Source organism: Ammospiza nelsoni, chromosome 1 (assembly GCF_027579445.1).
Source record: "Ammospiza nelsoni isolate bAmmNel1 chromosome 1, bAmmNel1.pri, whole genome shotgun sequence".
Taxonomy (NCBI): domain Eukaryota; kingdom Metazoa; phylum Chordata; class Aves; order Passeriformes; family Passerellidae; genus Ammospiza; species Ammospiza nelsoni.
Genome location: NC_080633.1, coordinates 76,812,829 through 76,838,293, shown reverse-complemented (window position 1 = coordinate 76,838,293; position 25,465 = coordinate 76,812,829). Strand labels below are relative to the sequence as shown.

At 36.6% G+C, this 25,465-nt stretch overlaps 1 protein-coding gene across 2 annotated transcripts in view; it reads right to left on the bottom strand.

Moving 5' to 3' along the window:
- The window catches only part of CDH12 (cadherin 12), a 153,845-nt gene that overhangs the window by 48,431 nt on the left and 79,949 nt on the right, over positions 1-25,465 (bottom strand). For both annotated transcript variants that reach the window (XM_059469163.1, XM_059469171.1), the window contains 2 exons: positions 20,800-20,967; positions 1,921-2,108 (listed from right to left, as the gene is read on the bottom strand). In XM_059469163.1, the coding sequence (XP_059325146.1) occupies positions 1,921-2,108; positions 20,800-20,967 (356 nt within the window). The remainder of the gene's footprint in view (positions 1-1,920; positions 2,109-20,799; positions 20,968-25,465) is intronic.

Below are 25,465 nucleotides of genomic sequence, written 5' to 3'. Positions count from 1 at the left end.
CTGACTTTAGCAGTCCTGGTGCTTTAAAAGTTACGCTATGATCAAAATCTCAAAATTGTGTGGATGTCATGAGCCCTTAAACCACTTATTGGTAGCATGGATTTTCCTGTTCCTTTCATCATTCATCTCTGCTACTGAAGGAACTGAGCAGAGCGCTGCCTGCACTGCTGCAGTGTTCATCAGGAGTTCAGGCAGTGCTCTGCTCAGTTCCTTCAGTAAGAAGGAATTGAGCAGATTTTCACCAACCAATTGACCCAGAGCCTTGAATTTCCTTTTTAATTACCCTGGCACCCTTCTTATAATCATCACTGCCAACCTGGATAACCAGCAGTGGGTAATAAATACACTTAACCACAAGTATGGAATATTCTATTGTTGTGTATGAAAAAAAAAAGGAAGCACAGAGGAGGCTTAGGACAAGGAGAACTGAATTCTGTTCAAAAACCTGCTCTTGATGATGAAATAATAATTTTTTAATGGTTCCTACTTACTGCATTTTCCAACTGGCAGTGCATATGGAGGGGTATGCAGCTGCTCAGCCTGACAGCTCCAGATGGACCCATTTTTGAGTCATCTCCATGGAGGGAAAAAGGTGACCAGAAGGGTGTTTTTAAATGAAACTAAGTCTACAAATTCCCATTAGGAGGAAACAGAACACTCAAACCTTTAGTCAGAGAAGAAGGGGGGTGTTAGGATGTCAAAGAGTTTGTGTCTCATAGACAAATTACTTCCTGTGAGTATAGTGGCTTCCATTTTATGTCATTAAAAGTAGAAGAAGATTCAGTGACTTGACATCATCTTGTTCTTTAATGCATCCATGGATAATTTACTATTTCCCAGGTCAGGAGGTTGAAGCCAGGACTTCCATTATTAGAATGGATATAATGCAAGTATAGATCAGTAGTCAGAGGCAAGGAAAGTTAAGCAGCAACATTCTAAATTTTCTTAGAATTAAAGCTTCACTTTTCCTAAAGCTTATCCTAATATACATGTCCAGAACTCTTTCCTTCCCAGACCCTTGTAAAGTGTTCAGCTAATAATTTGGTTTTTTTACAAAATTTACACCCACAAGCCTGAGCTGTGTATAAAACATAACTGTGCCTTCCAAAATGACCCATGGTTCAGACTTCTTTCTACTGAACAAGTTGATCATTGGTGTATATGTAAATGCCTGGCTCAGAAAATAATAACTGGTAAAATGTGAAACTCCCTGTGTCGATTTCTCCTACTGAGTGCTTTAATCACTAAATTCTAAATTAAAAGTGCCCTTCCCATCTTTGAAATTCCATGAATTCAGTAATTGTGAACTCGTTCTAGTGTACTAAAGCAACATCAGTGACTGAGATGTAGTGTGTTTTCCTGCAAGAGTATCTTATAACGAGCTACTTGGAACACTATCACAAGTTTGGAAGTAGTACATGGCTATTTGCCATTTGGGACTCTTCTACCCTGAATAAAAACTGTGTTCACTTTAGTACTTAACAATATTCATTATCAAAATAGCAAACACAAAGTCAAAATTTTCAAAATAAAATGCCTCTAAGTCAAAATATATTACATTCCATGTAACATAAAATATAACTCTTTCATTCTATGATCTGAACAAAAATGTTTTTTCATGGTTTTAGGTAGAAAACTTCCCAAGCAAGAGAAATTGTACTTTCTGGACAGAGATTAGAATAACTTCTTCACCATGACATTATTTATGAAACATCACACCTAATTGTATGTGAAATGAAAGTCTAAACTGCAATGCCTTTTAAAATGAAGATCACAACCGTGGATTCAAATGGACATATAAACTACTTATGTAGCACTACTACTGTGAGCTATTTATGGCATGAAAGTACAAAATGTTTCATTCCCTTACCTGGTTTACCACTTGAGTCATAGGCACATCCACCCATTGGTGCCACATACCTTTTTCAGTTTAATGACTCCTTCCTGGGTGTACTCATCTGTCGTGATGTCAAACAAGTTTCCTCCATCTCCTGGAACTATGTTGTACTCAATTTCTGCGTTTTTCCCAAAATCAGGGTCCACAGCTCTGATCCGTCCAATAGCAGAACCAACGTGAGAGGTCTCAGGTACTTTCAAATGGAAGATACCTGTGACAAAGTGGTAGACAGTCATTCTTGGGATTTCTTGGTAATTAAAACAGATATTTCTGATTAAAATCATAGAGCCTGAGAAAAAAAAAAAAGATCTAAGTAATCTAATTAAAATTAGAAGATGAAAACACCAAAGGTTTTGAAAAATATATTCCTGTTTTATCTATTGACTTCCCCTAGATTCTAGATTTTGTCCATTGTAACTGTAAATTAGCATTTATATATCTTGAGATAGATATCTATATTTCTATCTCTAACTTTTCACATGTGATTGACTCTCTTGAATTAAATTGAACTTATAGACAATAGTACAATTAGATAGTACATGTTTTTAAACACTTTCCTCCGTTTGTTTTATTTCTTGTTTTGATTTTAATTTGATTTTGCTTGTTTTTATTTTGTTTTGTGGTTTTTTTTTTTAAATATATTTATGACTTTCACATTGATTGAAAGGAAGAATTCAGTGGAAAAAGTTTTCACCCATTTCTTTAAAATTCAATACTATAAATAAGTGTGCAACTCCTTTCGGAAGGAGATATAGAGTATTGTTCAGGCATGAACCACCAGAGGGTGCTCTTACAAAAATTTCAGAGCTAAACAATTTTTAGCTTAGAACACTCTTGCTTTCAGATTATTTACTACAAGCTATAATAAAAAAATGAAAACAAACCACAAAAAATATCACACACTTTTAAAATAAGTATTGCTGCTGACATGTAAGGAGAAAATGGTTTCATTTAGGTGAACAACCATGTTGGAAAATGCTAGACATAATAGAGCTAAATGTAAAAGTCCAAAGTGCTTTGTGGCAGCCTTGATTTTAGCAACAGCAGTAGCAGCAGGCCTGGGCTTGTAACATGGTGCCCTGACCTATTTCACTGCTCCTGAAGTGTCTGTATTCCTTGTTTAGCTGCGCCTCTCACAGGAGTTTGTGAGAAACAACTGCTCACTTTGAAAATTTAAAAAAGGTTTATTAAACCTTAACAAAAAATACAGTGAAGGACTACATCAGGAAAAAGCTGCAGCACTGGGAACTGCCCCTTGTGCATACCACATGGCCAGTTCATCTTCAAGATGGATGCTCAGTCTTTTATACCCATGGGGGGTTGCATGCAGGGTTGCAGCCCTGGCCCTTCCTAAGGTCTGTCAGTCAGCTCTTCTTTGCCATTTATGGGTGGAGAATGCTTTCTTGTAACTTGATTGGAGGTCAGGTGTTGCCATGCTGCACCCCCTAAGCAACACCCTAAGCTTTTCCATTCCCAGCTGCCCCATGCAAGGGACACATGTGCACACCTTCTTTCTACCTGTCCTAGACAACCCCGGCTGTCTGATGGTCACAACACAGGGGGTGAAAAGGGAACTATGGGGAGAACAGAGGGCATCTAAACTACAACTACATAACTATACATCCATAAAGCTTTTATTAATATTCACACCATAGTTATCCTTTAATTGTGAGAGCCAACCATCTCATTATCCATCTATAACAAGTTGTTACTTTGCTCAGCTGCCAGTGAGCACCTCCATGATCAGTGTTTACAGTGGGCAGGCAGAGCTCACCTTTCTTCATGCAGCAGTCTCTGCTGTCAAAACTGCTGGCTACATTTGGAGCTGGTTTTGAGCCCAGGATGTTTGTTTCACTTCATCCTGTCTCTCAACAAAGCTAGCCCCATCATTTTATTTCCCTCGGTCCATCTTGTTTTCCCGGGTCAATGTTCCACAGCTCTCACAGAGCAGCCCCTTCAGAAAACATCGGCAGTGGCCGCTCGGTTCTGCTACGTGTGACATGTGGGCAGAAATTTGCACCTCTTTTTCAACAGCATAGCAGGACAGTCTCCTGTGACTCTTGGGAGGCACATTAGGGGGATCTCTCAGAGATTTCCACCCAGCAGTGGTTCAGCCACACATCACAAAATGAGGCTTTGAAAAGCTGTATATTATGTGACAGCAGGACAGATGACTTTCACATTCAGCTGCTGAATTAAACAGCAGACAATGTTCCCTGTCGTTAGCTCCTTACAGTGCATGCTGTGCCAGCTTTTCAGCTTCACAATATTTTCAGGTGAGGAACAAAATTACATTAGCACTGCTGGATTAGGAGCGGGCTTACTGTTTTGTGAGCTAGTAATTTGAGCTATGGTACCTCTATAATTGTCCTGTTTGATTGCCTCTGAAAAAATCCCTTCTGTTTGCTTCCGCCCTCTGGCCAACAATATGCAAAGTATACCAGAAGGCAAAATTTGCCTTTTTTCTTAGAGAAAATCCCCATGAGTAAAGTCAGCTTGTGCCAGCATTTACTTCTGGACATCACAGTGTATAGGTTTGTACTACCCATTGACTGAACTATTAAAGACTGAGCAATTATCATTTCACTATTTTTCTTTCCAAAGGAACATACTAAAGGAAGTGTTCTTAGTGTCTTTCTAACAGCAGGAAAGGATTATTATGACATAAAATGGTGTCATGACAAGATATTCTCAGCTATGTCTCAGATGTACTTCAGTGATTCTGACTGAAGAATAAAATTTTGACATGCTATTCATGATACAGTCAGAAATCCTCCTATTATTTAAAGCCATTTACAAACACGTGTATTAATGGGTTTCTGCTATGCAAATTATGAAGAAAAGAGACCAAAAGGCCTTTATCTGCACTTGAATCCTATATTAAGTTTCCACAACATAGTCCTAGCCCTGATGTCCCAGTCCTTTACAGGCTCTTATATCGGATTACAGAAATCATTGCTGCAGCCATTGCTGTTTACAGACGCAATTTTAGTGAAAATGAAATGGAAGAGTGTATGATCATAGATTTTTCCATCTTTGACAGCTTGATCTCTTTTTAGTGATCTGAAGATCACTCAGATTCATTAAAAGAGACATTTCCCTATAAAATACTGCACCTGGCTGAAATGCATATGGGACTTAGATGGAGTGAAAGAAAGACTAAATTACTAATTTCTCATTGTTTAGGTTTTTATCAGTTATTTTCAATGACTTGGCATTTCATCATTTCCAGAAATCCAACAACAATAAAGATGGGGTCATCCAGACTAATTTGAAACTCTGAAGCAGTCTTCAACCTTGCAAGAGTCATATTTCTGAAGACATAGTATGTAATTACAGTGCCCTTGTCCTCCTGTGATATTATCTTCACAGCACATGGAAGCTGTTAACTGTTCTACTGTGACAACTTCCTTTCAGAATAAAATAAATGAAAACAAATCATGTATATTGCTCCCAGCTTGCAGAAAAACTTTGACAGAATATAATATATAGCATGAAAGCCTCATTCCTTTCCTCCCCACCCTCAAATAAGAGAATCCTGGAATCACCAAATATGTTGAGCTGGAAGATACCCAACAGGAGCCCTGACTGCAACGCCTGACCCTGCACAGGACTCCCTGAGAGCCACACACCATGTGCCTGAGAGTGTTGTCCAAATGCTTCTTGAACTCAGAAAGGCGCAGTCTTTGTAGGGAGGACATTTGAAATGATCAATATATGCTATCCATCAAATGAGATAGAAAGACAGCTTTGTAGATTTTCATTTTTCTGTTTCCAGCAGACATTACTTCTTGCTGTGGACTTGCTGTGACAGTTTAGCATTATTCACTTTTTATTGTCCATTTTGCCTGTATACACTAGTGCCTCCATTTGCTATAGAGATATATTGAAACAGGCCTGAGTAATAGCCTTTTACTCCGAAAGGTCCTGAAAACCTTGTTCTCTTCAGCTTCCAGGAATGATGGAACAAGCACTTCAGGCAAACTTATGCAGCAGCTGGTTACGCTGCTCAAACAGTTCTGTCAAATTTTGTTGATGTGACTTCTCTGCCAACAAAAATCTTTCTTCTACTTGCATAAATCTCTTTTAAATGGGTTTTCTGAGTTTGTTTCTGTCTTTTGGGATGTACTAAAGGAGAAAGCCCTGATTTTCCTCATACTGCAGTATAAACTGGACTCTGAAACTAGCTCCCCACTTTGCTGATTTTAGTCACATATATTGCATGCAAGTCAGGATATTTTCATGTATAGGAAAGCTGGTAGCAATAAATATTGTTTTATTGCTTGGTTAGGAATTTTTCTTCTATGTTGAGTGGCATCAGTGAGGATGATAAAAATAAATGAGTGATGATGCTGTTGAAGCTTTTAAGCTGAAATAACTGACAGGGCTAATTGCATAGTCCCAAAATCATTCAGGAAAATGAGGCAGAGGTTAGCTAACAATTCATACACACTGCCTCTGAGTTTCTAAAACAAAGATGGTTCCAAAGCACACAGTGGGAAGAAATAAGAGCTGAGTAAGTGACAGGTAATCAGTCATATTGACTGAAATGCAGCACACATTTACAGTTCCTCTGACGTGATTAGATTAGTTTTAGTTTTTAAGGCTCAAAAGCTGTTTGATTTTTACTTACGAAGATGTTAGGTGCTTTTTTGTTTGTTTTTCACTTAAAAAGAGTTTTTTTTGTTGTTGTTTCTCCACTCTTGAAGTTTACACCATCATTTACCAGAAAGCTTTTCAGGTCTGATAGGAATAGCACATAAAAGCCATCATTACTTCTTATCAGCAAAACAACCATTAAGAAATAACCCATGTTGGTATCCAAGGACTTAAGCTAAATGAATAATGGCCTTCAATCAAACAGCTGTAAATGATATTCTAATATTTTTTCCTTATCTGTCACCATACTTGTACTGTGCAAGATTATCCTCTCCTGATTTTTCTTTGTCTCTAGTTCTTTCAGCCTTCTGGCAGTTGCCAAATTATTGCATTGCAGTGGAGCACAATAGCATGATTCTTAAAGGCAAAAAGACTGAAGTAAAATAATTAATCTCTCTTTCTTCTAAATCTTTAACGTTTCTTCAGGAGAAAAGCAAAACACCAAAACAAACAAAATAGAAATACACAAACAAAACCACAAAATAAAAAAAAAAAAAATCAGACCAGCAAAAAAAACCCCAAAAAAACAAAAAAACAAGCCAAAAAACCCCAAAACCAACAAAAACAAAAAAGAAAACAGCAACACAAAAACCAAACAACAAAACCCAAACCCACCAGACAGTGTATTGTAATACTATTTTTTAAATTAAATTATCAAGGCATTTTAATTTTTATCCCTATCCAGGCTGTAAAGAGACTGATTTATGTCTGTTTAGGAAAAATCATAAGGCAACAGTTCATATTTTCTCACTGGTGTTTTAGCTACAATATAATAGGCAAAGGAAAGTCTAACATAAATACATACACTCAATATATAAAACCTTCTACATCAGCTACAGCTAATCCTAATAAATAGCAGCATCTGATGCATATGCTCCTAAAACCAGGGAGATGTGATTTAGCACAGCAGTGAGATGCATTAATTCCTTTCCTGGATGTGGCTCTGTGCCCTGCAGAGGGTCTGGGACATTGTGTGGGGAAAAAAAGCCAGGCTGTGTCACTGTGTGTCTGATGCAGGTCACACATGATCTGGGATGGGCTTGTAAAACTTCACTTATGGAAAGAATCCTTCCAGTCTATGACCCACTTCTCTGAGTAAGGGTTTATGGCCTCATTAGATATAACATAACCATGCTTAAAATTTTCTGGTTCTCTTCTGTGGATTCCAAAGTCCACACCTAGAAAAATGCACCTTCCCATGCTGCAGAGATTGTGTATGTTCAAGGGTCACCAGTACTTCAAGGGAAAATGAGCAGAAACAAAAACCATTTTGAGTTTGATCCTACCCTAGTTTAGGATTATCCACATGATGGTTCTTCCCCAGAGCTGGCAGCTCCTGAGCCAGCCCTATCTGGCTCCTGAGCCAACCCTCAATCACCCCCTGAGGTGAGTTAGCGGACTGTGCTTTTGAAGCCATCCTCCTTCCACCTTCCCAAAGGAAAAAAATACTTTAATTATACTGGTATAATTTTTATATACTGAAATATTCAGTATAATAATTTGCCTTTTTTTTCCTACTGATAAGGTGTTACTGTCATATAGCTTTCTAAAAATAGACCTACCCACTCCAGAGAATAATTCCACAGACATGAACATCCCCTTTGTTGGAGCAAGGGTTCAGGAAATGGGATATTCCAGTTCATTTTTATTATCTCAAGATAATCAAGCCCACAGCTTTTGCCTTCAAAGTGTGCTGGTTGTTGCATAAAGAATACTTTTTCCAACACAGAGTACTCTATTTAACAACATAATGTATAAATAATTATAGAAGCAGTTCTTTTGAGCCATGCACACTCACATGTGTGCGGCAAGGATACTTAATCTATGAAGATCTTAAAATCATCGTTGTATGGTTTATAGTTTTACCAAGAGGGGAAGAAAATACTAGGTTCTGTAAATTCCTCAAGTTTATAAAGAGTTTCTTCTAGACAATATGGAGTTTCCATGTTCCAGCAGGCTGAGGAGAAATAATCAATTCCTCAGTAACTGCTTTAATCCTGATGTTATTGTTGTATACGAAAGATGCCACCTTTATCACTTCCTCTTTTTGTGAAAAATTTGACTTTGCCAATGCATTCACATGTTAGTGTAGCTTTCTGTAACTCTGAAGGCTTATGTGGAAAACCAGTTCCACATGATCAGCTTCATTATGTATCATAACCAATGAAGAACTGTTCTGCTAATATCCAGTCTACTAATTAGAAATTATTACCAAACAAAATAATCCAATGAGAGAAGTAGTTTTTGGAGGGTATAGTCTAAAAGCTTGAATCAATTATTTTGTAAGTAAATTATATAGTATTTATAAAGAATTATCAAGGTGTAACTTGTCTTATAAATAGAAAAAAGTTTTCAGGAGAAGATGTCTTTCTATTTTCAGAATTCCAGGCAGCATGTAATTGGCATTTATCAGGTAGGTTGGTTGGTAATATTCCAGTGATCATACCGTCACCATGAAGTAAATCAATACACTTGTTGCCTCTATAAAATTTAAATTGAAGGATACATGTGAAACATTAACTTGATAAAAAGTACATTTTCAAGGATGGGACAAAGAGTTTGTAATGCTCTGCTTAACATCCCTGCTTCTTAAATATCTTGCCAGGGCCTTTTCATATTGTCTTTATCACTCTTGCAAAAGATATAATAACACAACTTTTACTACAATTCATTCTCTCTTAAGAATATGGTCAAACCATTTACTTTAGGATCTAAGCCAGGTGCTCTAAATCATCTGTATTGGAAGAATAATTTTTCTCTCCATTGACTAAGGAAATTAGGTTCTATTCTTAAGTCCTCCACATCAAACCTCAGTTGTATACCTAAAATCACCTAAACAAAGCACGCTCAACATCTGTGTTACTCATAAAACTCCTTGTGAAGACTTGATTTTTACACACTCATTAAGTATATTTCATGCATTTTTTTCCCCTGAACTCCATATTACTTTTCTTCCCCATGAGGACACAGGATGAGGCCAAAAATTATTACTTCTAAAGATGAAATTGTGAAATGATCAAGTACATGTTTATTATAGTTTACTATACTTTGTTTCAAGTTTTGGTTTACTCTCTGAAGTTTCCTTAATTGCTTGTGATTTAGTGTGTGATATAGATAGGAAAATAATAATATAATGGGATAGCCATTGTGTATTTTGCATTTGTCTTCTCTTATACTTTTATAGCAAGTACACTCAGCTTATCACAAGTGATGCTTATGTTTTACAATTTAAGTCTTTCAAGTAAGCTCTCCTTATAAATACTGCTCATTTTGCAAAAAAATGCAAAAGTCATGAATGCTTAATTACAGGCCTTTCTCTTGTGAGCACTGGACAATCACATTTATAAATTCAACAGATTTTCCATAGAAGACACCAAGAATAAAATAATTGTCATGAATTCAAGACAAAACTTTAAAAATATACTCTAGAATATTTCTATTACTTTCTTTTTATTTTGCAGCTTTCTCTCTGCAAATATACTGAAGACATATTTTGGATTCACGGAAGACAGTTACAAACTGCTTGGTATCTTCAGCTCAGCTCCTACTGCTGTCATTAGGAACGTGTGGATTGTTGCAAGCACTTGGGCATCCCATTTAATGCTTTTACAAGGAGTGGAGCACTGCTGAAATTCTGCATACAACTGCAGTTCTTTGATATTCTTGAAAATTATGAGCCTAAACTGTTGTGATTATAATTAGATAATTACATATGGTCTGCTTCACTTTATGTTGCCCTGTGGTCTCTAAATTTTCAGAAAGTAAGCTCACCACGGTTGGAAGCAGAAAGGATATGTTGATTTCTTACTTAGATGGAAGACCTCAGGGAAAAAGGCAGATGCTGCCAGAACTGACAGTGACACAGCAAGTGGCACTGTTGTCAGTGAGTCACTTTGGAACCAATTCTCAAAGCATTGCAAGGCAACCCCATGCTGTTAAATCTGTAGCCTTAGCTCCTTTTCAATATCAGAGTAGGTGGAGATGCATGGGGCTTTCAAGACATACCAAGGTTACTGAGAGTAATTTCATGCATCCAATCTAAATATTCTCTGTGTTTTGAATGAATAATTTCTTCATCACTGCTCACAGAAAACACATGGTAGTGGAATGAATGACATGATTCCTGCCAAAGGTTGTTGAATTTCTATGAACTGTATTTATTTTTGCCTTCTCTACATAAGGTAGCAGATGTAAAATACCATTATTAATGATAATAATCTACTATGATGATAATTATAGTGTTTAAAACAATTTACCTAATCTTTCCATTAATGATCAATTACTGCGTAGAGATGATGATATGAGGGAAATGAATTAACAACAGAATGTTATGACAAATAGATAATATTTAACTTCTAATCACTATTGTGCTCATTTGTATTTCTTGAACTATTGTTTACAGTGCAATCAGAGCATGGTGCTTCAGCCAGTGAGAAATTACCTATATTTTTCATTGGCTATGGGGTAGTTTAAAGAAACAGCTATATTTGGGCTTATGCTCTGCTTTGGAGCTAAGGGTTCAGTCTCTATCAGCTTAGACCTTTAAAGAGGTTTTTTGTTTCATTCAATGTGTACTCCAAACAGTCCTCAGATAACCTTTGCTACTTATGCATTCTAGAGAAAGTTAAAAAACAATATAAGTGCAGCAGACAAAGAATTTGCTAAACACTTAGTGTTTCGAGAATCTGTGGTAATTGAATATCTCCCCCTCCAGTTTATTTCTCAGTTTTCTTCCAATTAGCATGCTTTGGCTGGGATTCAGTTATTCAGTCTGAATAAAATGATTCACTCTTCAAGATGCTTTATAATTAAGAACTTGCAACAATGACAGCTACAAAAAAGAGAAGAAGTTTCCAGGGAGTTTTTACTAAGGTTACATGCACCTTGGGGGGAAAACCAGCTCTTACTAAAAGTGCATGAAGAATTTTGATATGAACATAAATAAGAAAAAAATTAAGAAAAAGTTGGCGTAAGTGTAAATAGAAATTTTTATAGAGGTTAAATTTTAACTCCTTTATGTTGGACTCACACAAATAATGATAGAAGGCTACTTAACTGTGGGGTACTGCGACCCAAAGAGGGCTGCATGGCCTTCATTACAAAGCATAGGCTCAAAACTGTTACAAATATCCAAAGAAATTTTATGTACCAGTCATACTCTGTGGCCCAGAAGCCAGCCAATATAAATGGCCTAATTCCATGTTATTAAATTCTTTTACCCACACCAAAATAGGTCAATTTCATGGAAAGTGACTGTAGAAAATAGTTCCTGACCTGTACTAATTTCTCCAAATGCCCTAAATTTCTCTGAGAAAGCTTTACTTGGTGTTGGTCAAAATTGTGCCCTGGACTGTTCAAAGACTAACAGTACAGACAACGTAAAACTTCAGGAACTTTCCCAGATAGTCTCATGTCCATCTTTTGCTTTTAAAAGCAAAATGCAATAAGCCATTGTATGTCTTCTTTTAGTCTATGTAAAAATGCCCATAATTTCACTGATTAAATGGTGGTGAAGGGAAAAGAAAAATACAGAGGCTTTTTTATGACTACCTGTCAAGTATGTAAGTCAAGTGAGTGAAATAGAAACAGCAGGCCAGGGTCACTGAGATGTGTGATAGGGTGGTGGCCAAAACAAGTAACATGAAGATGTAAAGAGTTTATCTGGGATGGTGAAGACTCATGATTTCAGTATAGCAAATATAGAGAAATGCAGAGCTGGGAGTGACTCAGCAAAGTATAAATTCTTTTTGCAGTGCTACCATTGGGAAAGAAAAGAAAACCTACTTGTGGAGTTGAAGGAGGACATGGCCACAATCTAGTTATACAATGAAAATGAGATCAAGGATAAATATATGTCTCTCACACAGGACAGTGGAGACAAGGGTGTGTGTTGAAAATAAAGATATACAGGATGAGGAGGAAAGAGAGGCCAAAGAAGGATGAAACAGGTGAGGAACAAATGCAAATAGTACAGAGGTGTGAGACTTAGAAGGAGCCTGGATTAAAGAGGAGCTACCTTTGGTTCTCGTCTGATTCCTGTAAGAGCCCTGTGAAAATACTGGTCAGCTGGTATTTAATATGGTACTGATTTGACTGTAGTTTTACTGATGCTGAAGCAGCAGTGAGTCAAAGGTATTGCAATCCAAAATGGGTGCTGTTTTCCTGATTGGCTTGTGATTGTATGAACCCATTTCTGGAGCCTTTGCATTCCTATCTTCCATCACTCTTTGAAATGATTGGTTAAAGCACATGCTTAACTCAAAAATGATGCTTTAATTTATTCAAAACTCACAGGTAAGTGAAAATCAGATTGCATAAAATTTTCTGACATTAAACAATGTAAGCTTGATTAACAGGATCAAGCTGGTGGTTTTTTCCTTTTATGTCTTATGGCATAGACATTAGAAAATTAAAGATAGAGAAAACCAGGATTTGACCTTCCCTTCTCTTCTGAATCAAAGCAGGTTCTGGCTCAGTCTCACAACTAATCTCTGCCTGCAGGCTAGTCTGCAATGAATCTGTCCACCTGTCCTGTGCAGGTATCTCCCAATTGGTATAACGTAAGTAATTAGTTGCTGGAACTGAATTAGAACATCTTGTCTGCCAGGCAAATTCTTTAATCAATGAAAGATGGACTCATTTTCATTCTCAGATGCAAGTGCTGTATATAAAGCATAACTTTTACAGAAATACTGAGAGAAGCCATGTTTCCATATCTAAATTACAGGGAGTAGAACAACTTCCCAGAAACTCATGCAAACTTGTTAAAATGTTTAATTAGGCAGATCTGAACCTTAATCCTGAGTAAATTTTCTAGCTAAAGAAAAGTAACTAAGTTTGCTAGTTCTATATTGTCCAAGAAGGATGGAATAAATCTCCCTCACTTATTTTTAAATCAAATCTATGCTTTCATTATTTAATTTTTTTAGATTAGTGAACAGAATAATTTATTAATCACATGATCTTTTTCTATAAATTTCTAAAGCGTTACTGGTTGGATTTGTGTTGCATTCTTCTGAAATCTTTAAAAGTAGATACCATTGTCTTTCATATCCCACTCATCCAAAGCACTGGATTCAAATATTTTCCTTTTTATCTCTTGTGGACCAGAAGACCTCTTCCTTGCACTCTGCTTCTAAACCAGTTTTTCAATGTAATCTGAGCTAGACTTGTTCAAAGTCACTTGAATGGAATGAGACACATTTAGTTTACTGAGTTAAAAACTGACCAGCTTTAATGTAGTAAAACTTGGGACAATTAATGCATGTGCAATTTCTGTGATGCACTAAGCTTCCAATAACATATAAATAAGTAACTATGATAAGTATTTTCAATCAAAAAAGTGTGTATGCATATGTTCATATATGCAGGCTATTTCTGGTTCAGTGCTTGGTTGTTCTTTCTTTTTAAATATTTCTATAGATTGTAGTATTTGACAGTAAGCCTATTAAAATAAACTACAAACCAATAAATAATCACAGAAAAAAAGATGCAATCTAAAGGGTAATATTATGCAAAGCCTATTCCTAATATATAATACATACTGTGTCTATATAATAGGTCGTCCAGTTAATAGATCATTCAAGGGCCATGCCAAAGTTAAATAACTAAGGGAATAAAGGGCTTGTTTATGTTTGCAAAAGTCCTTTTCACTTACGCTGAAATTCCTGGAATTGCATAAATGAAAGGTGTTTTTCTGTTTGCTTCTGAATTGTCTATTTTATGAACTTTTTTCTCTAAGATTACTGTTTCCTCTGCTGTGTCCAATAGAGGATTTAATATATTCTATGGAATACACTGTACTGGCCATTGGTGAAATCCAAATCCAATTACCTGCAAACTCCTACAGTATGGAATGATACACAAGGTTGTAGGAATGAGCCTTCAAGCTTGTTTAATTTTAGGTGTCACCCACCAGAAAGATGAATAGTCGTGTTTCTGTTTCCAAACATGTTAGCATTTCTGCAAATTTGCCGTGTTCTTTTATGAAAACTATCTTGATGAATTTCACTGAGTTGCTCTTGGAAAGACCAATGACAGCAAAAAAAAAAATGTCCCTTGTGATGTCTAGGCCTTGCTCTACAGCTGTCTGAATATTTTAAATGTGGTTGCACACCCTCCCTGAGATATTGGTTTCTGGCCATCAGAGATGCATTTTTTTTTAAAGCAAAGACATGCACAAGTAGACAAAATTCAAATATTGGGTTCAAACCTTAATTTCTCTTCCATTAGAAAAAGCTTTTAAACAGTCTCTCACAAAATTGACTTCTGTTAGCTGTAAATGATATGATAAAATATAACTTTAGCTAAATAGTTCTTTTGAGTTGCAGAAAAGCAAATTCGGGAGGTGACACATTAAAAAATACACACCCTAAAAAGAAACAAACTTATTACTGACTTCAAAAGACACTTGAAATATTTTATGTGCTAATATCAGTATAAATAGTGTATAAACTTTAAAATTCAACTGCATTTTTTTGTCAGGCCTTATTCTCTAATAGCATATTTTTGTCATATTAAAATAAAAAGACATATTATTCCTTTGACTAAAATGATTCTCATGTGCTTTTATTGCTCAACATATAAGAGTTTATATCTCTAAATTGTTTTCACACTCACACTGTCAGCAGTGAACAAAAGAAAGAGACTGGGAAACTGAAGCACTATAAATTTACAAAGTATGAATCCACCACTTCACTTAATTAGTTTGATTCCATAAAGCATAATTTATAGCAACTTATTATGCAGCTTTTTGTCATTTAAATGTTGAAAGAAATATAACCCATCCATTTTTTCTTGAAGCTTATTTTAAGAATTGGAAACAAGCCACTGCTGTCCTGGCAGCTGTCTCAGACTGGTCCTCTGCTTGATGAGTTAAGGGTTAGCCCATTAGCTTTCAGGAATTATGTGCTTAAATATGTTTTTACTCAGCCAGCTATCATGTACATAAGTAGCTGAGAGAGAAGAGCCATCAGTTCCCTTGTGGACCAGGATGCATGCCTACACGTACACAGCTTTTGTCCACTCCTCTCTGCTCAAAGGCACTGCTGTGTTATACCAAATGTTTTTCAATTACTCAAACATTTTGTTATGATAAGAAAAGTACTTACCTTTTCAGCCATTGCCTTATTTTTTTCCTCTTGTTTTGGTAAAAATAAAACTTTGATATGAAATATGTATTTTAATATTTACAAAAACGGTCTATCTTTAACAATGAGAAATGCACAGCAATGCAGAAAGCTGCTGTACTAATGAAGAGCCAGGGAAGAAAGAAAATACTTCTGGAAATAAATTTTTACTAATAAAATAATTCAGATTAACTTTTTTCTACTAGTTTTAAAGAAAATATCAGTTTATTGAAGTGTCAGTTTTCTGAAATGTGGGCCAACAGATACCTGCAGGTCAAACAACTCTGACAGAAATCTATGTTTAGCGGTTTCCTCTCTGTTACACTCCTCATTACTAGGAGACATGCAAGGTGGGAGTTCCCCACTGAATATGTTCAAAAGCACAGGTTCTAAATAAAAAATTCTGTGTTCAGCAGGATAGTGAGTGGTTTTTCATCACTGGATGCTGATAACCCATCCAAACCTGCCTGTCTCCTTAAAGGACCCTCAATAAGATGAAGGTGTTTCTTGATACTTTTTTTTTGCAAGCTTGTAATGTATTATTTATCAATGTAGCTCCTTCCAAATATTAATAATATATGTTCTCCTACTTCTGCTCTTCTGCTGTGAAATATTTTTTTTTCCCTCCAGCTTTACTAAGTTCAGAAAATAAATTTAAACTTTATCCTGTGAAATGTTAGGTGATCTACAGCATGACTTATTTGGCATAAGTTCTTTGCAAAACTGTGGTCCTGATTATGTGACACAAAAACATTAACCCTGCAGCAGTTTGTGTCCCTTTTTCCAGTCTGCACCTCCTGGCTTTGTTGACCAACGAGGAGCAATGGAATATTGGAGATCTCAGTCCCAGCAGCACCCAGGGGTCCTGACTCTTGCCAGGACTGAACTTGGCACCTACACTGACTGGATTTTAAAGGCTTATTTTTCACAAAACTAAAATTCCTCCCAAGTGTCCTTTTAGCTATGGTAGTCAAGCAAATGGCACCCCCATTTCCTGGCAGGTAATTACTCCAAATCATTGCAATGCTTTCAAGGAAAAAAAAATGAAAAACACAGTTGTTGTTTTTGAAATATGATTAATACTCCACTTTTTCTCACTTTTTTATTTTGTTTAGCTGTAATTAGCCTGGCATCTCTGTGATTTTCAGGCACACTACACAGGCTTATCCACACTATCTCATGCTGGATAAGCAAACAGGGCTGGCTAAGTAAATCCCCATCGATCAAGACTGTTGCCTGAAACACATGCAAAAAAAACCCAATAGGCTTGACCAATACGCTGGAGTCTCCACACTGACATTTTAGCTTGTAAGTAATTTTAAGTGTTTGTAATTTTTGATATCAACACAAACTTCCAATCTTATTCTCATTTGTTTTGTTGAGCATCACTGCTGTAATTTGTCTTTTTTGACGTTTGATATAATAGAAAGAAAAGGTTTTCAACCTTACTAGCATGCAAAGTACAGGACAAGTTTGGTTTTGGTCTCTTGTGAGTGATTTATTTTGCTTCTTCATAGCAACAACTGGGCAAAGATGTCATAACTGCAATTCATGCATTAAATGAGACCTGGAGGCTATTTTCTTCAAACAGGATGATATATTCCATGTTTTCCCTGTGTCATGAAAACCATCTGACATTATGCAAAAAATGTGCTTTTTTGCACAACACAGTAGATGAAATCATACAACAAAATATAAAATACTAAGGCCCCTAACAACAAAGGAAGTAAAATATACAACTAAAAACGAGAATGGGCGTGAGCATTGGGCACATGAAGCTTGTCAATAAACTGAGTTTTCAGTCCCCAGACAGTTTCATTGTTTTCTGTTGCACCCATGGCACCCTTCAAACAACAGAGGTTCCAGCTGAAAGGAAGGAGCAAACTGCAATTGTGAGCAGTTTAACAAGCACTGAGGATGAAAGCAGAAAGAATGATGGTACAAAGAGGCCCTCTGGGATGATTTGTTTATTGATCAGGTTTGGAGCATCCCACAGGTGCTTAGACAGCATGTCATGAAACTAAAGGAGATATCATGTGAGGTCTGATAAAATAAAAAAAAGTCTTAGGATTGAAGTTCAGGCTAGCAAACGAAACCTGAAGATAAGGACGTTCATAGTAGCATAGTTTGAACTAGTCTCACCATGTACAATCAGGAGAAAAAGATTGAAAGGTAGAGCTTTAAACAAATGCCTGGCTGAGAGAAAGGGGTGAGGAGAAGTGAGTCACAATATTAGAATGTTGGAGCACTTGTTAAAGAATAGGAGAAATTGTGAAATTCATTTTGGCCATGAGAAAAATAGCCTTATGAAAGCTTAAAAACTTTTCTATCACCATTGTGATACCTAGTGAAAGGTTCAGGAGAATTTTAAGGTGTTGGAAAGCAAAACATTAGGAAAAAAAATGCACAAGTATGCAGTTCAGACAAAGGGTGAAGTAATGAGAATTCTGCATTCTTCACTGGAGAATGCTACAAAAGAAGATGACAGCCCAGTAAGAAATGCAGAAGTGGTAGTTCATGCAGAATCAAACTAGGGACCATTAAGGGGGAAAAGAAAACCATAATATAAAGCCAAGGGTTAAAATGGGACCTAGTTACCTAGTATAGGCAACTTTGATGCTTAATGCTAAGGAAGAATATCAACATTATACCTGTGTTCAATATCTGTGGGAAAGAAGAAAATCAGTAAGGCAGCATAGTAACAAGGAGCAAAGTACGCAGGAAAGTCACTGCAGACTTTGTCCACGGAGGAATAATAATGGTTGTGAAAGGAATCTTTGTCAACTAAGACTTAGAAAAGAGGACAGTATTAACATTAGCTATTCAGGAAAAGTTCCCTAGTTATTCTACACTTTACAACAACTATAATTAGTTTAAATGCAAAACTTGTGCAGGAGCAATAAAAACTAGAATTACAAGATGGTTGTATTCAGTTAAATAAATAATAAGAAGAAAGTGGAAATAAATAAAACTGAGGCATACTACTATAGAAATTCTGAATGAGATAGCTGAGATTGTTAAATCACTACGGGTGGTGTGGATGCTATCTAGGGATATCATTTAGAAGACCCACAGCAAATGCCATTAAAAGGAAAATCTGTAAGGGCAAACAACATAGCTAATAAAAGAAAGAACACATCTTTCAAAAAAGTGAAGTTGTGTCTCAGAGAGGACAATAGAAAGAACCATAAACCTGCTTTATCTATAAAACCTCAATAAAGAAGTTGAAAAATGAGTTTGAATAAATCTCAGCAAACAAGCTAATAATAATTGTCTTTTAAGATATCCGGAGGCAAAAGCCTGAGAGGAACTGTGTAAAGCCAGCCCAAAACTGAGATACAGAAGTGCTCAGAAAAGAAAATATCACAAATGTAAAACCTACTATATTTTTTTCTTTATTGTTAGTGTAGGAAAACTTGGGATATTTTTTCTACCCTAGAACTTTATAGGGGACTCAGGAGAAGGTTAAATTAGCTATAGAAGCAGTTGAGGAACAAACAGACACAACAGTAACAAATCATTTGGATTAGCTGTTACATGCCCAAGAGCCTGAAGAATGAAAGAAGGGAACTATTATGATGTGCAATATTTTGCTTCAAACCACTGTGGCACAAGAACACTTGGAGGTATAAAATAACACTGATTTTTTCCCCCAAAAGTTCTCCAGGGAGTCCAGGGGAGATAAGGATGGATATGACTGACATGTACAGGCAAAACAGTAGGCAAATCAGTAGGAACAGATTTACTCAATTCAGAGAAAATTTCCCATTCTGAAAAAAGAGAAATCAACACAGCTTCTCTAAATAAAGCTGATATTTTGTGTTGCTTTCTGAATTCTTTGAAGAGGTTAACATGCAGGCAATTATATAAAGATGGATTAAAAACAAAAAAGGGGGAGCTCTTAGTTATATATTATATATATATATATATATATATATATATATATATATATATATATATATATATACACACACATGCTCTGACAGAGCATGTGGACTCTGAAATTTAACATAAATTTCAAAGCAATGGGGCAAATTGCTGCAAGAAAAATACATCAAGTGTTGTAAATACAAAGACACCATTAGAACTAAATACAATTAGATAGTAAGGAAGTCTTAGGAAGTAGTGCTTGGCCTGTTTTGTGGATACCATCTAGACACAAGTGTAAGAGACAGAAGGAATGACCAAATGGATTCTTCTCATAACATGATTTTTCTTACATGCCTGCAAAAGCACAATTTATTTTCAGACTGAGTAAAAGAAGTAGAATTTTTATGAGCGAAAACTTCACAGTTGCAGATGTGGTTTTCTACCTATGGAGTATTCATGATACATATAGTGGGATTTCAATTCATAGGGAAGAAAGAGATGCAAAGTAAAAAGCTGCCATGATCTTACTGCAGATTCATGCAATATATTCTAATATGAATTAGCCTTACTAACAAATTTTTAGCAGCTAATAATTATAGTTGTCAAGATATATGCTTGATTGGTTTCTGCATTTTGAAGGTACAGAATATACTAAACTTCAGTAAATTTATGGAGACAAGGATATGACAATCCTCCTAATCATACACAGACTATAAAACTCTTTAAATTAGCATACTTCTGAAAAGCTTCATTTAAACTAACTGATGTGAAACATAAATTATCAGTAAATGATCACTGTTTGGAGGCTGTAAGTGTTTTCAGGGACAGATATAACCTTCTGAGCCAAGACATATAAAAATCTGTTCCTGAATATAACAGTAATGCTTAGCATGAGCTAGCTCTGCCTTTGGTACCTGGAAGTCTCAGGTTATAACTTTTTGTAATTTGAAGGAGTTCATTCAGTTTCTCTTGACAAAATAGTATTTCCCAAATAAATTTTATAGTGCAAATGAAATTAACTCAGGCTCAGATGGGTTTTGTGGAATGATGGTGTATATACTCTTAAACGTTTAACTCAAACTTTCAAAGTCACCTTTATATTATTTTTAGAAAACAGGATGTCTGATTTTTTTCATCATATACTGTTCTTTTTCCAGGATCTCAGCTTCTTATCTACAGGGCTTTTCCAGATTAATACTTTTAGTCATACTAATTTGAAAATCAGTGCTTTGGAATATTACATACTCTTAGGAAATCTGGGTGGGTTGTCGTTGACATCCGTGAGAGTAATGTTTACAGTGGTAGTACCAGCTAGTCCTCCCAGCTGTCCTCCCATGTCCTTGGCTTGGATTAGAACTTGGTATTGCTCTTTCACTTCTCTGTCCATGTTTGGCAAAGCTGTTCTTATTATACCTATGAGAAGAATGAAAAAGAAAAGGAGCAAATAAACAAAGGGCTGTGATTGTCTACTCTTACAAATTAATATTGGATTTCTTGCACCAGGTATAGAATTCTTCTGAATGGTTTGATGAGAGGAGGTCACATGAAAACACAAAAATCACTCAGGCTTTTTGAAAGTGTGTTTGTCAGCTAATCAGCCACTCTAAATGACTGTTTTACCTTTTCAATCAGATATGAATGGATGAAAGAGAACGATGCATTTTCACTAGGGATGTGAATGCTGTGATCATAGGTTGGCCATATCAGGGTTGAGGAGCACTGCCTTGTACAGAGTAAGGCAATGTAGAAAGAGGCGGCATTGCATTGCAGAGCCTGCATCTTCAGTTGTTTCCAACCATTCACTTGACAATAAATGCAATTTACTGTAGGCCAAGACAATGTTCCTCTATACAAAAGGAGGTCTTTATTAGAAGACTCTTCCTTTCCTAGAGAAAGTTTTCTTGATATAGCACAAATATGCAGTGAAAATTTGAGGAATTTCCTTTTAAAAAAGGAATTAAATATCACTTTAAGACATGACTTTTAGTCTTCAGTGATTTTGGATAGCTGCTATCTAAGCAGATATGCCATAATCTCCCTTCAGATATGCTAAGAATATATAGAATTAAAGGAAGACTTGGAGAGAGAAAGAGAGAGAAAGGGTGAGGTCCCTTTATACAATCTCATTGGTTAATTTGAACACACAGATTAACCAATGAGATTGTATAAAGCTAAAAAGTTTGGGGTACTAAAGGCTTTTTCTTGAAATCAAATGTGTAGGAGGAAATACATGTCTTCCTCAAAATTTTACAAATATAACAAGCATTGCAAAATGCTATTTATTCATCAACAATTATCAAAAAATGTCTAGGTGCACATTGGTGCAGATAACATGCAAAATTGAAAAACAAACCAACTGGAAGTATGGCCTTCCTGGTTATTATTGGTTTAGAAAGTATTATTTTCTAGTATTAAACAATTTGATGTTAAAAGCAGGTTTTACCAGGTATTAAAATGGGTATGGAATGGCAAGAAACTAACTTTAGGACCATTCTTATCTTTATAGCAGCTAACCACTGCTGCCTTAACAAGCCAGCATATGAACCATTAGCTTATAATACTTTTTCAGAGTCTAGAAATAACATTGACCTAAATCTGCTATTTCTGGAACCTATTAACAATTCCCATTGAATTGAACACTGTAACAGTTTCTTTCCACCTGTAACATGATGATAATGACAATATTAGAAATCACCATTTTCCTGCCTCAGGATGGCATACTGCATGCAGTTTTCTCCAAACTGAAATCTTTAATTATAAAACTGCAAAAATTTGTTAATATTCATGAGATTCAGAAAATGAATATTTTTGCAAATAGGATGAACTTTACAGGTTTCCTCTTGAATCTCTTAATCTTAATTATTGCTTAATTTGGCATTGTGGAGGCTATATGTTCCGCAGCATTTTACAACATCCTTGGTATGTTCATTCCAAGGGGAAAAGACCTATGGGAATGAAAGGCCTCCTGTGTCATACTAACAAAATGAAATATAAGGATTACAAAATGAGAGTATGCTAAATTGGAAGCCACCCATCAGGATCATTGAGTGCAACTCCTGTCTCTGTGCAGGACACACCAAGTCATAACATGTTCCTCAGAGTGTTTCTATAAATGCTCAATGAACTCTGTCATGCTGAAGCTGTGACCACTTCCCTGGGAAGCTGTTCCAGTGCCCAACCACCCTCTGGGTGAAAAACCTTTCTCTGATATCCAACGTAAACCTTCCCTGACTCAGCTTTATGACATTTCCTCAAGTCCTGCCACTGGTCATGAGAGAGATCTGTACCTGCCCCTCCTCTTCCACTCATGAGAATGTTCAAGACCACAATGAGACTTCCAATCAGCCTCCTCCAGGCTGAACAGACCAAGTGACCTCAGCTGCTCTTCATATGGCTTCCCCTCAAGGCCCTTCTCTCTGAGAGCTCACATGGGTCTTTTTTATATTATGGCACCCAAAACTGCCCCCAGCACTCGAGGTGAGGCTGCCCCAGTGTAGAGCAGAGAGGGACAATCCCCTCCCTTGCCCAGATGTCGATGCTGTGCCTGATTCCCTCAGGAGATGGTTGGCCCTCCTGGCTGACAGGACACAATGACTCAGATTCAATTGGCCATTGTCCAGGACATCCAGGTTCCTTCCCACAGTGCTGCTTTCCAGCCCCTCATTCCTCAGTCTATACACAACCATGGTATAGACTGCAGAATCTGGTACTTTGTTAAGCTTCATATGTTCAGTGACTGCCCAGCTCTCTGTTTTGTCAAAAATCTGCAGGACCTCCCTGCCCCCAAGCGAGTCGACAGCTCCTGCCAATTTAGTGTTATCAGCAAACTTACATAGTGTTCCTTGCAGTCCTGTGTCCAAATAATTTATGAAGATGTTGAAGAATGCTGTGGTGAGGATGTATCCGTGCAGAGCCCCACTAGTGCCAGGTCACCACTCTGGTCACCCCATCACTCAGGGCACCCCATTCACTGCAACCCTTTGTGCCTGACCTGTGAGCCAGCTGCTCACCCATGACATGATGTGGTGTTTACCCAGCTGTGTGCTGCACATTTTGTCCAGAAGGATCCTGTGAGATATGGTATCAAAAGCTTTGCTGAAGTTCAAAAAGGTGACAGAAAAACATGACAGAAAAAACTGAGCATGGGCACACAGCAGGTTGTGAAGAGAGAAATGCAGTTTATCTGGTTGATACAGGTGTTCTGGGCACAACTAAGTGACTTTCTCAGAAATGCTGCAGGGTTTTTTCATAAAATGAAGAATGGGCAATCACTCCACTAGTAAAGGTCCAAATCACCCACTATTTATTCCTGTCTGGATGTGTAAGGTCATTCTATATATTTTTCTGGAAAAAAAACCTTTAGAAAAGAAAAAAATCTATGAAAATATTTTTTTATGTCTTGCAGTTCATGGGCAATTTTCTTTTTTCTGCCTACTCTATTTCAAAGGCTTAGACAAAATACTGAGAAACATTATTTCTTCCAAAATCAGTTCATATGGACAGGAAAAATGTGAATTAGAGTTATCTTACCAGCAAAATAGAAGAATAAAGTAGAGCTAAGGATCCATGGGAAGGAAAGGGCTACAAATGCTGGTATTTCAACTGCAGCATTACGAAGAATATCTAAATTTAAATCAAAGGGTTAATAATCACAAGGCCTTATGTGCTTGTGATTATGTTCTGAGTTTTTGTAAATCTTTTTACCTTAAGATTTTACAATATTGTTCAACTGCAGAACTGAATAACTTTGATTTTCTTTTTTGTCTTTTCAGATGTCATCAATATCAAATGCGTAGAAAAATATGGTCTCCATGAGATTGTTGAAAACTCCAAATAGTATGTATGGGACTTGGGACAGAAGATTTGCTTTCCAAAGTTATTGACCTGTAATTCAGCAGATCATCCACTTTTGTGTAAGAGAAAACATAGGTTCCAAGAAAAACTTCCTGCATAAATATTAACATCAATACTCCTGCTGATACCACTTTGGATTTCAATAATATTACTGAAGTCAGAAGATGGACTAGAATGCAAAGTCTAACAAAACTTGGTAACATCTAGCCATAAATAAGAATGTTGACCTAAAAAACATATCAGAAAGCAGGGTGAAAATGGACACTTTTGTAAGAAAGGGAATGTACCGAGACAGTGGGTATGCAGGTACTGTACTCCTGGACATGTCAAATCTACTGGGAAGTGGAAAAGTTGTGAAGGAGAAATACTTTCAGACTTTCAGTTACTTTGACCCTGCTAGTCACCCAGGAACTTTTCAAGGACAAGTTCTTTCAAAGCTTGAAGAGTATTCCAGGGGTACATCACTAAACACTTACTCTTCATCCCTCACTAGAACTAAGCAGGCTATCACTTTGGGAAACATGACACAGGGCAGAAACTTAGTATAGATGTTCTTGGGTTCTTTAAATAACTACAAGATTATGTCTCCAAATTGTTTCTGGAATGCAAGAGATGGCAAAACAAGCCAACAAACAACACAAAAAATGCTTATTCATCTGCTGGCAGCTCTGGGTTTGTCATTGTACTGAAATGGCTTTCTTCCCCTTTCCTGCCAAAAGCACTCAGGACAGATTTTTGGCAGTAAAACTCTCCAATGAAAAACTACCGTATAAACTCCTCAGTTATAAAATAAAGACTATGAAAGATCAGATCTGTAGTACTGTCCTTGACTTCTTGATTTTAGAACAAATCGTTAAGCATCATCCTGTGCAGTGTTAATCACACACTGCTTACCTCTAAAGTCACTGCTAGACCCATGAGTAATTCTCATAATGCGAACTTCCTAATGTAAGGCATGTTACAGCATATTATTGATGCTTGTAGAACCATGAATCTATATGTTTTTTTTCTGGTATAGGATTTTAAACTACGCTGGGCTACTGTTTCACCAATCTTC